The sequence below is a fragment of the Poecilia latipinna genome, unplaced genomic scaffold (assembly GCF_001443285.1).
Source record: "Poecilia latipinna isolate Pla-1442-1.1 unplaced genomic scaffold, P_latipinna-1.0 Scaffold85, whole genome shotgun sequence".
Classification (NCBI taxonomy): domain Eukaryota; kingdom Metazoa; phylum Chordata; class Actinopteri; order Cyprinodontiformes; family Poeciliidae; genus Poecilia; species Poecilia latipinna.
Window position 1 is genome coordinate 633,782 of NW_015112701.1, and position 12,320 is coordinate 646,101.

Genomic DNA, 12,320 nt, shown 5'->3' on the forward strand with positions numbered 1-12,320 from the left:
CATGTTGAGCGTCTGGGCTTCCGTAGTGCGGAAGTTGTGTTTCACAACCAGGCAGTAGGATCCCGGCGTGACATTCACCGGGCGGCTAGCAGGTTTGGGGTCGAGCATAATCACCCGGCCTGAACTCCACCGAGCTCTCTTCAAGATGAAGCTCCTGAAGGCGGGTCTGTGTTTGACCAGGAGTCATTTGTTAGCACCGGGGAGCGTTACACTGAAAAAGGTAACCCGACTCTGACAGCCGGTGTTCAACTCCAGTTCTCTAAAAGCAGCTCCTAACTTTGAGCCCCTGTCCTGCAGGTGCTTATCAACAGCTGTCGGACCTGCTCCTCTGGGGTCTTCCCCAACGAGAGAATCCGCAATATCGGCATCTCGGCTCACATCGACTCCGGGAAGACCACCCTGACCGAGAGGGTCCTCTACTACACGGGCAGGATAGCAGAGATTCATGAGGTGAGGGCCAGGATGGGCGAAGATTCTGGAGGTCAGAGATGAGGCTGCGTTAATGAGCCGTGCTTTCCTCTGTGACGTGAAGGTGAAAGGGAAGGATGGTGTTGGTGCCACTATGGACTCCATGGAGCTGGAGAGGCAGAGAGGCATCACCATCCAGTCAGCAGCTACATACACCATGTGGAAGAACCACAACATCAACATCATTGACACACCAGGTACCCGCCATGGTTTTTAACACTATCTGAAAAGTGTGGATCTTTTGCTCTAATTGGTCATATCAAGAGATTAAATTCCTGATCATCTTTCTTTGCTTAACAACTCACCACCATTCAGGTTAGATTGGGAGCATCTATGAACATTAATTCATAGATTCTTAGTCTTGAAACTGCAGAGACAAAAACCGAAAGCCTCTTAGTGACAAGTCTGCCTTAATAGGGAAAAACAAAATAGTCGCATCTCAAGGAGGTGAAACATTATCACAGCACCCATTTCACAGATGTCAAACAGGAGGTCACAGGATAGATTGAAGACAATAGTCTTACAAAGCTCTGACGTTATGCTAATGAAGTTTGATTCAAAAGAGTTTGATATTAAATCTCAGACAATGTTTTGTCCAAGACAGAATATGAGGACAAATACATTTCAACTTTCATTCCCACCACAGACACTCAATTGGATTTAGGTCAGGACTTGGACTAGGTCATTCTAACATACGAACATGCTTTGTTCTAACCCGTTCCACTGCGGGGCTATTTGTATGTTCAGGGTCATTGTCCTTATGGAAAGTCAATCACAGTTTCTAAAAGTTTTTCTTTCAGGACTGCCATGTGTGTGTTACCTGCACTGTTTGCGGTTCACTGCAAATGAGACTCTCTCAATTTAAACATTTGAAAATCACCTGTGTGTTTTTTATATATATATTTAACAATATAACCATACTTTGTGTTTATCCAAGCAGAATAAATACTTTTGCAAGGATGTCTAAATCCGAATATCATGTTTTCCACAGAAAATACATTTCATAAGACCTTTGCTAATCAAAACAAAGAGTTTAATAAAGCTCCAAAGTTTTAGTTTAGTTCTCACATATTAAAATCTCTCTTTTTTTATTTTTATTTATCAAAGTAATTTCAGTATTTCTTTATTTATTTTCACTTTTTGGCTAAAGAAATTGCCTGTCCTTCCTCAAAAAGCTCCTGAACCAATATTTACTTTGACATCACAGTGTACCTAAGCTGACCTGTGTGCACGCATGTGTGTGTGTGTGTTTCAGGTCACGTGGATTTCACCATCGAGGTGGAGCGAGCTTTGCGGGTGCTGGACGGAGCGGTGCTGGTGCTGTGTGCAGTGGGAGGCGTCCAGTGTCAGACCATGACCGTCAACAGACAGATGAAGCGCTACAACGTCCCTTTCCTCACCTTCATCAACAAGCTGGACCGGATGGGAGCCAACCCGAGCCGGGCGCTGCAGCAGATGAGGTACGGGTCCAATTGAAGTCTTCACACTGAGCCGAGTGATGAAAGTCAGGCAACGCTTTGATTTTCTGAGTGCCATTAACAACTGGAAACCCAGGAATCAAATGAATAAATATTGTCTGACTTGTCAGACTGGGTTTATTGGCAAAAATAAGAATTACTCACCTTTTAGAGAAACTGTTGCAGTAAAGAAATACATAAAAACAATTGTGATGGTTAAATAAAGATGTTAAAACTACAGCGTGAAACTTTTGTAAAAATGTTTTTTTTTACATATTTGTTAAAACTGTCTCTATGTCATGACAGTATAACATGAGAGAAATCATGTGAAAAGATTGAGCCTTGCAGTTGTACTGCCATCTGCAGAAAGACACCATTGTTGGTCTGAAACAACCAATCAGAGCAAGGAGGAGCGTCAGCGCTGTCAGTCAGTGTCGTGTACATGCTGCTGAGCGTGATAACGGCGGAGAAACAACTTCCTGATACAGGAAAACTGTTTACCTGCCATCATCGGTGGCTATGCTAACTAGCCTGTGTGTTTACAGGCAGGATCTGCTGTGGGGAAGGAGCTGTAGGATAGCAGAGAGCAGGGAGGGAGGATGTGAGCAGCACATGAACAAGGGTGATTGACGGCGCCAAAACCCTCCTCCAGGCTCTGATTGTTGTTGTTTTTTTTTTTTTTGGGGGGGGGGGGTTGGTGTATTTCTGCAGATGGCAGTAGGACCACAGGGAGGAAGCATAGGAGCTCAGTCCTTTACAAATTATCTAATATATACTTTATCAGAAGTATATATTTATTACACTTCTAATAACTACATATAAAAATGTAAATAAAAGTTACCAACTCCAGCTTTAATAAAAATCTTTGAATTTTTAACTCTTGTCATTTAATATGTGGTGTTACTGTTTTATAGACTTTTCCTATAAATCAAAATGAACTCAGTTTGCAAAATTCAAAGTTTTTTAATGGAATTGTGATTAGAGATGAAAAAACTGACCTGTGGACGCCAACTTCTCCCTAAGAGCAGCATATACGTTGCTGTGGCGGTGCCTCTGGACTCTGACATGAGCTTCGTTTTTCTTTTAGATCTAAACTGAACCACAACGCAGCCTTCCTGAACATCCCCATGGGCCTGGAGGGGAACATGAGCGGCATCATCGACCTGATTGAAGAGCGGAGCATGTACTTTGAAGGACCGTTTGGGTAACAGTAGTTTGTTTTACTGATTTCATAAAGCTTTCCTGTGTGTTAGAATGTTTAAAAGTCTCACCAATCCACGTTCGTCTCACTGTCACTTCCAGATACGAGGCGTGAGAATTTCTGAATTTCTGTTTCTTCTTCCCTGCAGTCAAAACATTCGCTACGACGAGATCCCAGCAGATTTCCGGGCAGAAGCTGCAGACCGCAGGCAGGAACTGGTGGAATGTGTCGCCAACGCTGACGAAACGTTGGGGGAAATGTTCCTGGAGGAGAAAGTTCCTACCAAAGAGGACCTCAAGGTTAGCGTCTTAAGAGAGTTTGGACATTTAGAGTTTGTGTAAAAGTGAGTAGCTTATTTTTTTCTTTTTTTGCTTGACAGACACAACATAGGAAGTCGAAAAGTGTTCATATTTAGATCTCTTAATTAAATAGATTCCAAAGTAGTCACACCCCTTGAACTTGTTTACAATTTGCCTTGTTAAATTTACAAACTATGGTGTATTTTAATTAGATTTTATGTCGAATAACAACACACAATAAAGCGTAAAGGGAAAAATGATGCATGTTTTTGTTTCTCAGTATTTTAGAGAAGAACCCTATGCTGTAATTTCAGCTGCAAGTCATGTGCGGCATGTCTTCTCAGGAGTTGCACAACTACTGACTGCAGTGCTTTTCCATTTGAACTCAGCTTTTCATTTGGATTCAGGTCTGAACTTTGACCGGGCCGTTCTAACGCACAAATATTCTTCCATCTAAACCGGGGATGGTCCTCAAGAGCTGCCGTCCGGCAACTTTTAGATGCACCTTGCATGTATTAATGAAAGCCAGTCGCTTCATAAACGTTCCACCTCCTCGTTTGCCAGGCTGCGGTCCGCAGAGCCACGGTGCAGCGCCTGTTCAGCCCCGTGTTGGTCGGCACGGCGCTGAAGAACAAAGGCGTCCAGCCTCTCCTGGACGCCGTCCTGGATTACCTGCCGAACCCCAGCGAAGTCAAGAACTACGCCATCCTCAATGAAGAGTGAGCGCCTCAGAGCTTTGTCTCGTCAAAGTGGATGTCATGAACATTTGGCCAAAAAAAAGTTTGAAGCTAATCTAAAGAGACCTGCTTTATTTTTGATGCTGGTTTTCACAAATAGTTATTTCTCTAAAAACAAAAGCTGCCAGAGTGAAACTTATTAGCCTCCTTAAAGCTAAATGTCATCAGATAACAGTCTGCTGAAGTTAAGTGACTATTTTTTTATTGCACTTTTATGTATTTGTAATATTATGTAAGATAAGCGTAAGTTGTTAAATGAAACATCTGCAGAATGTTTTAATCTTTTTTATCCAATTAATCAATGAATCGTCAGAATAATCAACGACTGAAATAATAATTAGCAGCTTTAGCTTTCTTCAGTATTAAGAAGACCATTACACCGATGGCCATTTCTGTGCAATGATTGTGTGTCGATAAATATAAATCATGCTTTCTAAAATAAACCAGCATGTTTTGCTAAAACAATCCTCTTAGGAAGGTATTTGGGTAATTAAAAAAAAATCTTATTAATTTTCTTTTCTTCGTTTTAGGGATTCAGCAGAGAAGTCAAAGATTGAAATGGACCCGACCAGAGACGCCTCAAACCCTTACGTTGGCCTTGCCTTTAAACTGGAGGTGCGTGCTTGTCTTTTTATTTTTTTCAAAGTGATTATTTCCGCCTCGGTTTGTCTCTGAAGGGCGAGGTCCGTCACGCTTTGCCGTCTCTCGTCGACAGGCCGGCAGGTTCGGTCAGCTGACCTACGTCCGCGTTTACCAGGGCTGCCTGAAGAAAGGAGAGTACATCTACAACACGCGCACGGGCAAAAAAGTCCGAGTTCAGAGGCTGGTGCGCCTCCACGCCGATCAGATGGAGGTGAGGGCGAGTCGCCGGCGGGTCGTCACGGGTCACCGTTTATCTCCATCTGCGGTGTGCAGATTAAAAACCAGAGAAGTGCATGACTGGCCAGAGGAGTGAAGTTCCTCTTCTGGCTCTAGTCAAGTGTGCAGATAAGAACCACATCCTCCATGACAACGGAGCAACATGTTTCCATCCGCCTCACAACCGAAGCAAAACACAACAGCTACGAAAGTGTATTTATTAATAAGAAATAAATGTTAATGGAGCGAATTTAACCAGGCTGCCTCCTCTGTCCGGTTGTGGTGTTTAAGGACGTGGATGAGGTTTACGCAGGAGACATCTGCGCTCTGTTTGGGATCGACTGTGCCAGCGGAGACACTTTCACATCCAAGACCAGCTCCAACCTCTCCATGGTGAGCCGCCCGAACGGCCGGGGCGATCAAACTGCAGGAAACGTATAGTTTGATGTGTTTTTCTTTTCTAATTTGTTGTCCTGATGCTCACACAGGAGTCCATTCACGTCCCAGAGCCTGTCATTTCCATGGCAATTAGGCCATCAAATAAGGTAAAAGAAGGGTTTCTTTTTTTAAAACCTGAAATAAATGCTAATAAAGGATTGTCTCGAAATGTCTTCTTTTTGTTCTCTCTTTATCAGAACGACTTGGACAAATTCTCTAAAGGCATCAACCGTTTCACCAGAGAGGACCCCACGTTCAGAGTAACTTTTGACACCGAGAGCAAAGAAACCATCATCTCAGGCATGGGCGAGCTGCATCTGGAGATCTACTCCCAGGTACACCATCATCCCTATCCAGGTTTTCAGCTGCATTTACTCTCATTTTGTTCTCCAGTTGTTACTAATGGGATGTAAATTCAACAACCAAGAATTCAGGACTAATGTCACCAAATCCTCTTTTTTTTTTTTTTTTTTTTTTTTTCCCATAAGCAACTTATATTTTTTTTGCCGCAGTTTGTTTTTGCCCAGTTCCGATCTTTTTACCCCCCCAAAAAATAAAGATCCAATCTGTGCCACTTCAATATGTGGAACTAATTCAGATTCATATCAAAGAGTCTGCAGATGTTGCATTCTGTCCGGCTTTTATGTCGTCGGTGATGTGAGACTCGCATCGTAATTCTGCACCAGAAAAAGATGGACGCTGTAAATCAGCAATAAAATAACTTTATTTTTTATCTTTAGCAGGCCAGCAAAAAAAAACATGTCTCCACCTTTTTTCCTTGAAGTCGTTCACTGGTTTACTTTACCTTGTTAATCCTGCATTAGGCACAGGATTAACAAGGCACAGCAAATGTTAACTGCACTTTAAAGTTGTTTCTAACCCTCGCCTGCTGATTCTTTTTCCCCTCCAACACTTTCCTTGTAGAGGATGGAGCGAGAATACAACTGTCCCTGTGTGATGGGGAAACCAAAAGTGGCTTTCAGAGAGACGATCGCCAGTCCTGTACCGTAAGTCAGCCTCCTAATCCACGCAAGCAGTTCAAAGCACGAGACAAACCTTTAAACACTTTATTGAGTATAAACTCCAGCTTCTTTTTCTTAAACGGCTGAAGATGCAAGGGGGAAAAAAGAAAGAAAAACGGCTAATCTTGCTTCAGATATTGCAGCACGTCTACAGAGAAATAACTGACTATAAAGTGTTGCAATCTCAGCTTAGAAAACAGCAGCAGATCAGTTTGGTTTTGCTTGTTTTTCACTTTGATGAATGTGGGGCAGCTGCTCCGTGTGCAGCACCTTTACGCCCTCTGCTGGAGACCAGGTGAACAGCAGCTTCCACTGAGGAATTTCCTGCAACAAATACACACACTGTTAACACGTCTTTATTGTAAAACGCGTAGCTTAGCACAATATTGGGAGATCATTGATCTAATACTTATTTTGAATGTAAATGTATCCGTTTTTATTTAATGGCTTAATGAATTCTGTTTGGGTTTAACACGAGAAAAGCTCTAGTTTTCAGCTTTTACTGCGCGTGTTTACCTGAGACACCATGTCATGCAGCAGAACGTGACAGTCAAACTTCAGCTGGTCATTCTCTGTTGCCTGTAGCACAGAAAGTAAGAGCAAACATGTTTAGTTCAAAGGTCGAAGACTTAATCTGGTGCCGACTTTCAGTTTTTGTGTACATTTGGCATGAAAAACCATTTATTGGACAGTAAAGGATAGAAACTGCATTTCTTTGACAGTTCAGACTCAGACGTTGCATTCTTGCTCCAGGAATCCTTTTAAAGAATCAGTTTGTTCTGGAGATTAACATGTTTTCGTGTCACAAACTTGACCAAATTTGAGCACACAAATAAGAAATTTGACTTTGGTTCCACTTCTCTTTGAAGTAGTAAATTTTTAGTTACTAATAAATAAAAATGGGGATTAAACACATTGCAAAATGTGTATGTGCAGTGTTTTCACAAAAGAGAAAAGCACGGATAAATTAGTACAGATGTGCACGATATCTATCTGGATAGATATCTGTGTTCATCACAGTAAAAGCCTGAAGGGAGATTATGCAAAATTATGTCCTGAAACAAATCCAAAGTACTCGTGAAAATTTTCACTGAAGCTGGTAAAGATATTGTTGTTAACAGGGTAACAAGTTTTATACCAACATAAGCTGAAAGGCATCTCAGTGAGGAAGAAGCCATGACTCAGAAATCAACACTGCAGTCCGCAATGTTTAAATTTAAAGCAAAAATGAGGAATCGCATAAGCCTGACATCATCATCTCCACTGTGAAGCACGGGGGAGGCAGCATCGTGATGTGTGGGTGTGTTGCTTCACTTGAGAATAAACTGATGCCATCTGGAGAGAAGAACCATATATGGACAAAGTGAAGCACTACTTAAAGACATCTGCCAGGAAGCTGAAGTTTGGACAGAAATTGGTCTTTTAAATGTAAAATGAGATCGCCAATGTAGTTCCAAAGCGGCTCAAGAGCAACAAACATGAAGCTCTGATTTCAGTCCTATTGACAATTTATTGGCAGAGTTGATGAGGTGTGTTAGAGCAGAACAATTTTGTACAAATTATAGAGAGAAAGCTTTCGAAAGAATCAGAAATTACAGTTTTACTTCCAACAAAAATAGCAAATTTCATCTTGGTTTCTCCCCAGTGTTTTATAAGCCTGGCGGGCCACCAGGCTTTGCTTGCTCCCCCACCATACTAAGAGTCATTTGTTATTTTAAATAGGGATTTTAATGCACCACTGTCAGTGACAGTAGAGACAGATTAAGCTAGGTTTACAGTCGACTTGTTGAACTGCACTAATTGCGTCATTTCGCACCTGCCCTTTGACCTTACATGTTATTTCCAATTTATGGTGCCTGCTTCTGCACCTCCGAATTTTTGTAACTTAACATTTTTTAAACCTGATGGGCTGCTGGTGGACTGCCCTGGCACCCCTACCACCGGACTTGGCAGACCCGATCGGTTTCAGCAGATGTTTTTACGTAACTTTCCTGGTAAAGTCCTTGTTTGCAGACGTGCAGCTCAAACTGCTCATTTGGGCTAAAACTCCTGCTATTTTCTTCTTCCACCGTCAAAATGAAATCTAGCAACTTACCAGCTGAGTGATGTTGGCCACCTGAGCCATGTTGTACAGAGTGTTTTCTGTTGACTCCTTCAGCATAATGAAGCTGGAGGCCACGATGCTCAGGTGCCAGAAAGGAGTCATCTCTGGGTCGACGTGACCGTAGCTGTCTGAAAGACATTTGAGGAGGAGGATCTCATTGAGTAAACCAAATGCTTTCTGGTAATCATCAGCAGTAATCTGCAGCATCTCTCTTGTTGAGCATTACCCGGTAGGCGCTTTTCAGTGCAGACGGTTTTGTTGGTCTTGTACTGCTGGTACAAGGCCTCTTCTTCAGATTTAGCATCAAGCTTCAAGATCTCCTCGCACGAGGAGACCTGGACTTGAGGTGAGAGCTGCTTTGCTCCGCTCGGAAAGAAAACCTCGGCAGAGCATTTCTCTTTAGTCTAGTTGTAATAGAAGTGAATGGGAGTAGACAGAAAAAAGGCGTCACCTTAGCGTAAACAGTGAGTCAGGTTAAAACACACAGTTTTTCATCCAAGTCTTCCTTTATCAGGCAGTCGGTTCTCATCGGGCCCGGTTAGACCTGCTGACTGTAATACCAGAGATTGCCCAACTGTTTAAACTTCAATCTTTCCTAAGACTTGCCTAATATTTCTTTCAATAAGCACATTGGGAAGAAAAAAACCGCCAAATTTTTTTGAAAAGGGGAAGATGGCGACACTAATCCAGTTCAAAAGGGCAAAAGTATTTAAACGTTTTTATTTCAGTATCTTGAACAAGTGCTGGAGAGAAAAAGCTGTTTCTAAAAATATCCTCACGTTCAAAACTGATGCTAAATTTAGAACGAGACACGGATCTAGAGATGCACAGAGAAATCGATTGGTGACGGAAATTGTTCAGTCGATTCTTACTCTGAACTTGCTGGTGAGAAACTCAAAAGAAATCCTACTATTTTACGATAATTGAATGCACCATGTAAGTGCCTCCAAGTAGCAGTAACAACAACACTCTGATTTGGAGGATTTTCCTCAGCACAGACTCAAAGCTAGGCTGTTTAGGTATCAGTAAAATAAAGTTAGAGGTGTACAGAAATGGTGGATTTCTTAATGACATGTTTGTGATTCATTCAGGCTGCAGGAGAGCGAGAGAAAGCAAGACTAAGAATATAACAGGCAGACTAAACATAGAACAAAGTCACACTGTTTTATTGTTTTAAATTGTTATTAAACATTTCTGCTTTGGAAATATTGGCAGCCTTTTGGAGAGTAGTGCCAGCTACGCTATCAATGTAAAATTTTAACTTCTGTTGATTTTTTTCATCCTCAATGTAAAATATATCGAAAGCAGCTCAATCAACTCTCACTCTTTGCTGGAAAACATTTGAAATGTGTTAAAGATAAAGATAAATTTATTAAAGATAAATTAGAGTATAAGCCACAAAACTGTTAATTCGTGCAACTCCAGTTAAAATCCTTTGAGGCAAACAGCAGCTTTGACAACAAAGTGAAGTTTCTCCTACGTTGCTGATGATCTCGTGCACCGATATCTCCAGCTGGTACTTTCTCCCGGAGTCTGCCACTTCCTGTTGGGAACATCCAGAGTTGAGCTGCGGTCGGATCAAACGTGCAGATTGTGAAGCGTTCGCTGCTCGGCAGCAAAGATGAACCTGACCTCCGCGTTGCCGCTGTGGACCTCCTTCAGTCCAAACAGCTTGTAAGGGGAGCCGTGGCGCAAGTTGAGGTAGTGCTGGACCACCTTCGCGGCCCTCTGGGCGGGGTAGTGGTTGGGGTTCAGCTCACCTGTCGCCATCACATCCTCCTCCGCTGCTTCTTTCTGTGCACAGAGAGAGAGAGGAAATGTGAACTCCTTATGGACTTTGACCCCCCTGGGTGCTCGCTGGGTGGGGCTGCCGTCTTCAGCCTGGACACATTTACTGAGGAGAGCAGATCAAACGTGCGAGAGCAAAAAGGGTGAATCAAAGAGCTTCTTGCCTGGGCTGCAGTGCTGAAGGTTTGACTGGGTGAATGTTTTCTCCGTTCAGTCCTCCAACTCAGCTGCTCCTCCCGCAAACGAAAGCACTACTTCCTCCTTTGACAGCTGAGCTCCTCTAGCTCTACCCACTTTTTAAAGAGACAGGACGCTTCTCCTGCTCAGCAGTTTTACAGCTGCACTCGCAGCTAAAGCAATCGACATTTCAGCCCAGGATTATCCACACCTCGGTTTCTCTGTTTTGTTTGCTGTTAGAAATTTGGAAAGCATTTCTAAAAAGACTATTATTATGATTGGAGAGCATGTTTTAAAACAAAATATAAAAAAATCAGAAGGACTCATTTCCATCGCCCTAATCTTTAACTCCCTCCACATATCCTCTGTGGAGGGAGCTAAAGGTTCGAATTATTTCCATCTGAAGAAATATGTCAGTAAAACTAAGATTATTTCTAAATGTTGAATTTGCCATGGATTCGTTTTGTGCTCAACTGTAAACATTTTCACCTGCATAGAGGCACAACACGACATAAAATGTTTTACTCCAGAAACTTTCAACAAGAAATTCAATTTAATGACGTTTCTGTGCAAAATCAATGAAACCTTACAACTTGCAGTCCAGCGCAGCCAAAAATAAACACAATTAATTTGATTTAAAAATCCCAAAATAACAAAATTAAATCAGAATCCATTTAAAAAGACCGCTGTATGATGATGAGTCTCCCGCTTAGTTTTCACTGTTTGATGTCACACTGGCAGGTTCTTAAAATATCTTTTGCCAATTTGTGCTCTAAAGGTTGAGCCGAATGCTGGGCTTTCCCAAAGTATTTATCGAAAAGTATCATAATCATCTGGCTCACTTTAATTTATCATGTCATTAACTGATTAATCGCTCATTGTGACAGGATCAGCCATGACAAACTTTGGGTTCAGTCCATCATCCTGCTTCAAACCGCGGCTCCTTCGTCTCTTCCGTTTTCAGATTTGACTTCACCCATAAGAAGCAGAGTGGCGGCTCCGGGCAGTTCGGTAAAGTCATCGGAGTCCTGGAGCCTCTGGAGCCCGAACACTACACCAAGCTGGAGTTCGAAGATCAGACCGTGGGAACGAACGTCCCCAAACAGTTTGTGCCGGCTGTGGAGAAGGTATGCGCTTTTATTGTTCGTAGCGGCACATACTGTATGTCTAGAGTTGAGAAATATTTTCACAAAGTGTGAAAGAAATAAAACTACAAGCAGTAGCTTGAAGATCAAAAGGACCGGCAACACATCCAGGGATTTATAAGTGCTCTGTGCCGAACCCATTCTGCTTATGATTCATCACGGTGGGGATCTACCACTTGTGACAAAAAAAATAAATAATTCAAGTTGAATTAGTCAATTTTATTTGAAATGCAGCAGCAGTGAGTAGAAGTAGCTGAAAGTCCAATTTTGCTCTTGCGCCATGTTTTACTGTTGGGAGTCAGTGTTCTAAATGGCCGTTTTTGACTAATTTTGATTTTATCTTTATATTTCTTAATAAAAACCATTAATATTGCCTTATGTGGTATAATTTTTTTCAGGACAACCTGAACTTTTTCAATTTACACATTTTTGTCATTTGGACTTACTGACATTGCATTTGGACCTAAAATCACACAAAAAAAGGAAAATTCGTGTAGAAAAAGTTCAATTTTTTCACTGTGAAACCCACAAATATGTATAACAAATATTTTTTATGGTTTAGAATTATAAAGTATACTCAATATTTCAAAATTAATATGTACAAATATAGCAAACAACTCATGTAT

General features: G+C 41.8%; 2 protein-coding genes across 3 annotated transcripts in view; one reads left to right on the forward strand and one right to left on the reverse strand.

Annotated features, from left to right (window-relative positions):
* The first annotated feature begins 26 nt into the window (after window positions 1-26).
* The window catches only part of gfm1 (G elongation factor, mitochondrial 1), a 24,093-nt gene continuing 11,799 nt past the window's right edge, over window positions 27-12,320 (forward strand). Inside the window, exons 1-14 of the mRNA XM_015021873.1 lie at window positions 27-220; window positions 298-450; window positions 533-665; window positions 1,724-1,928; window positions 3,013-3,129; window positions 3,275-3,425; window positions 3,990-4,144; window positions 4,693-4,777; window positions 4,878-5,015; window positions 5,312-5,413; window positions 5,509-5,565; window positions 5,656-5,793; window positions 6,383-6,465; window positions 11,514-11,676. Coding sequence (XP_014877359.1) covers window positions 146-220; window positions 298-450; window positions 533-665; window positions 1,724-1,928; window positions 3,013-3,129; window positions 3,275-3,425; window positions 3,990-4,144; window positions 4,693-4,777; window positions 4,878-5,015; window positions 5,312-5,413; window positions 5,509-5,565; window positions 5,656-5,793; window positions 6,383-6,465; window positions 11,514-11,676 — 1,755 coding nt within the window. The 5' untranslated portion in view covers window positions 27-145. The remainder of the gene's footprint in view (window positions 221-297; window positions 451-532; window positions 666-1,723; window positions 1,929-3,012; window positions 3,130-3,274; window positions 3,426-3,989; window positions 4,145-4,692; window positions 4,778-4,877; window positions 5,016-5,311; window positions 5,414-5,508; window positions 5,566-5,655; window positions 5,794-6,382; window positions 6,466-11,513; window positions 11,677-12,320) is intronic.
* The window catches only part of lxn (latexin), an 18,852-nt gene continuing 13,003 nt past the window's right edge, over window positions 6,472-12,320 (reverse strand). The window contains exons 1-7 of one of the 2 annotated variants that reach the window (XM_015021887.1): window positions 10,537-10,737; window positions 10,217-10,378; window positions 10,065-10,127; window positions 8,811-8,988; window positions 8,576-8,712; window positions 6,997-7,059; window positions 6,472-6,804 (exon numbers count right to left, since the gene is read on the reverse strand). In XM_015021887.1, coding sequence (XP_014877373.1) covers window positions 6,688-6,804; window positions 6,997-7,059; window positions 8,576-8,712; window positions 8,811-8,988; window positions 10,065-10,127; window positions 10,217-10,354 — 696 coding nt within the window. In that variant the 5' untranslated portion in view covers window positions 10,355-10,378; window positions 10,537-10,737 and the 3' untranslated portion in view covers window positions 6,472-6,687. Of the gene's footprint in view, window positions 6,805-6,996; window positions 7,060-8,575; window positions 8,713-8,810; window positions 8,989-10,064; window positions 10,128-10,216; window positions 10,379-10,536; window positions 10,738-12,320 lie in introns of those variants that run through there. The other variant, XM_015021883.1, reaches the window with a different exon arrangement.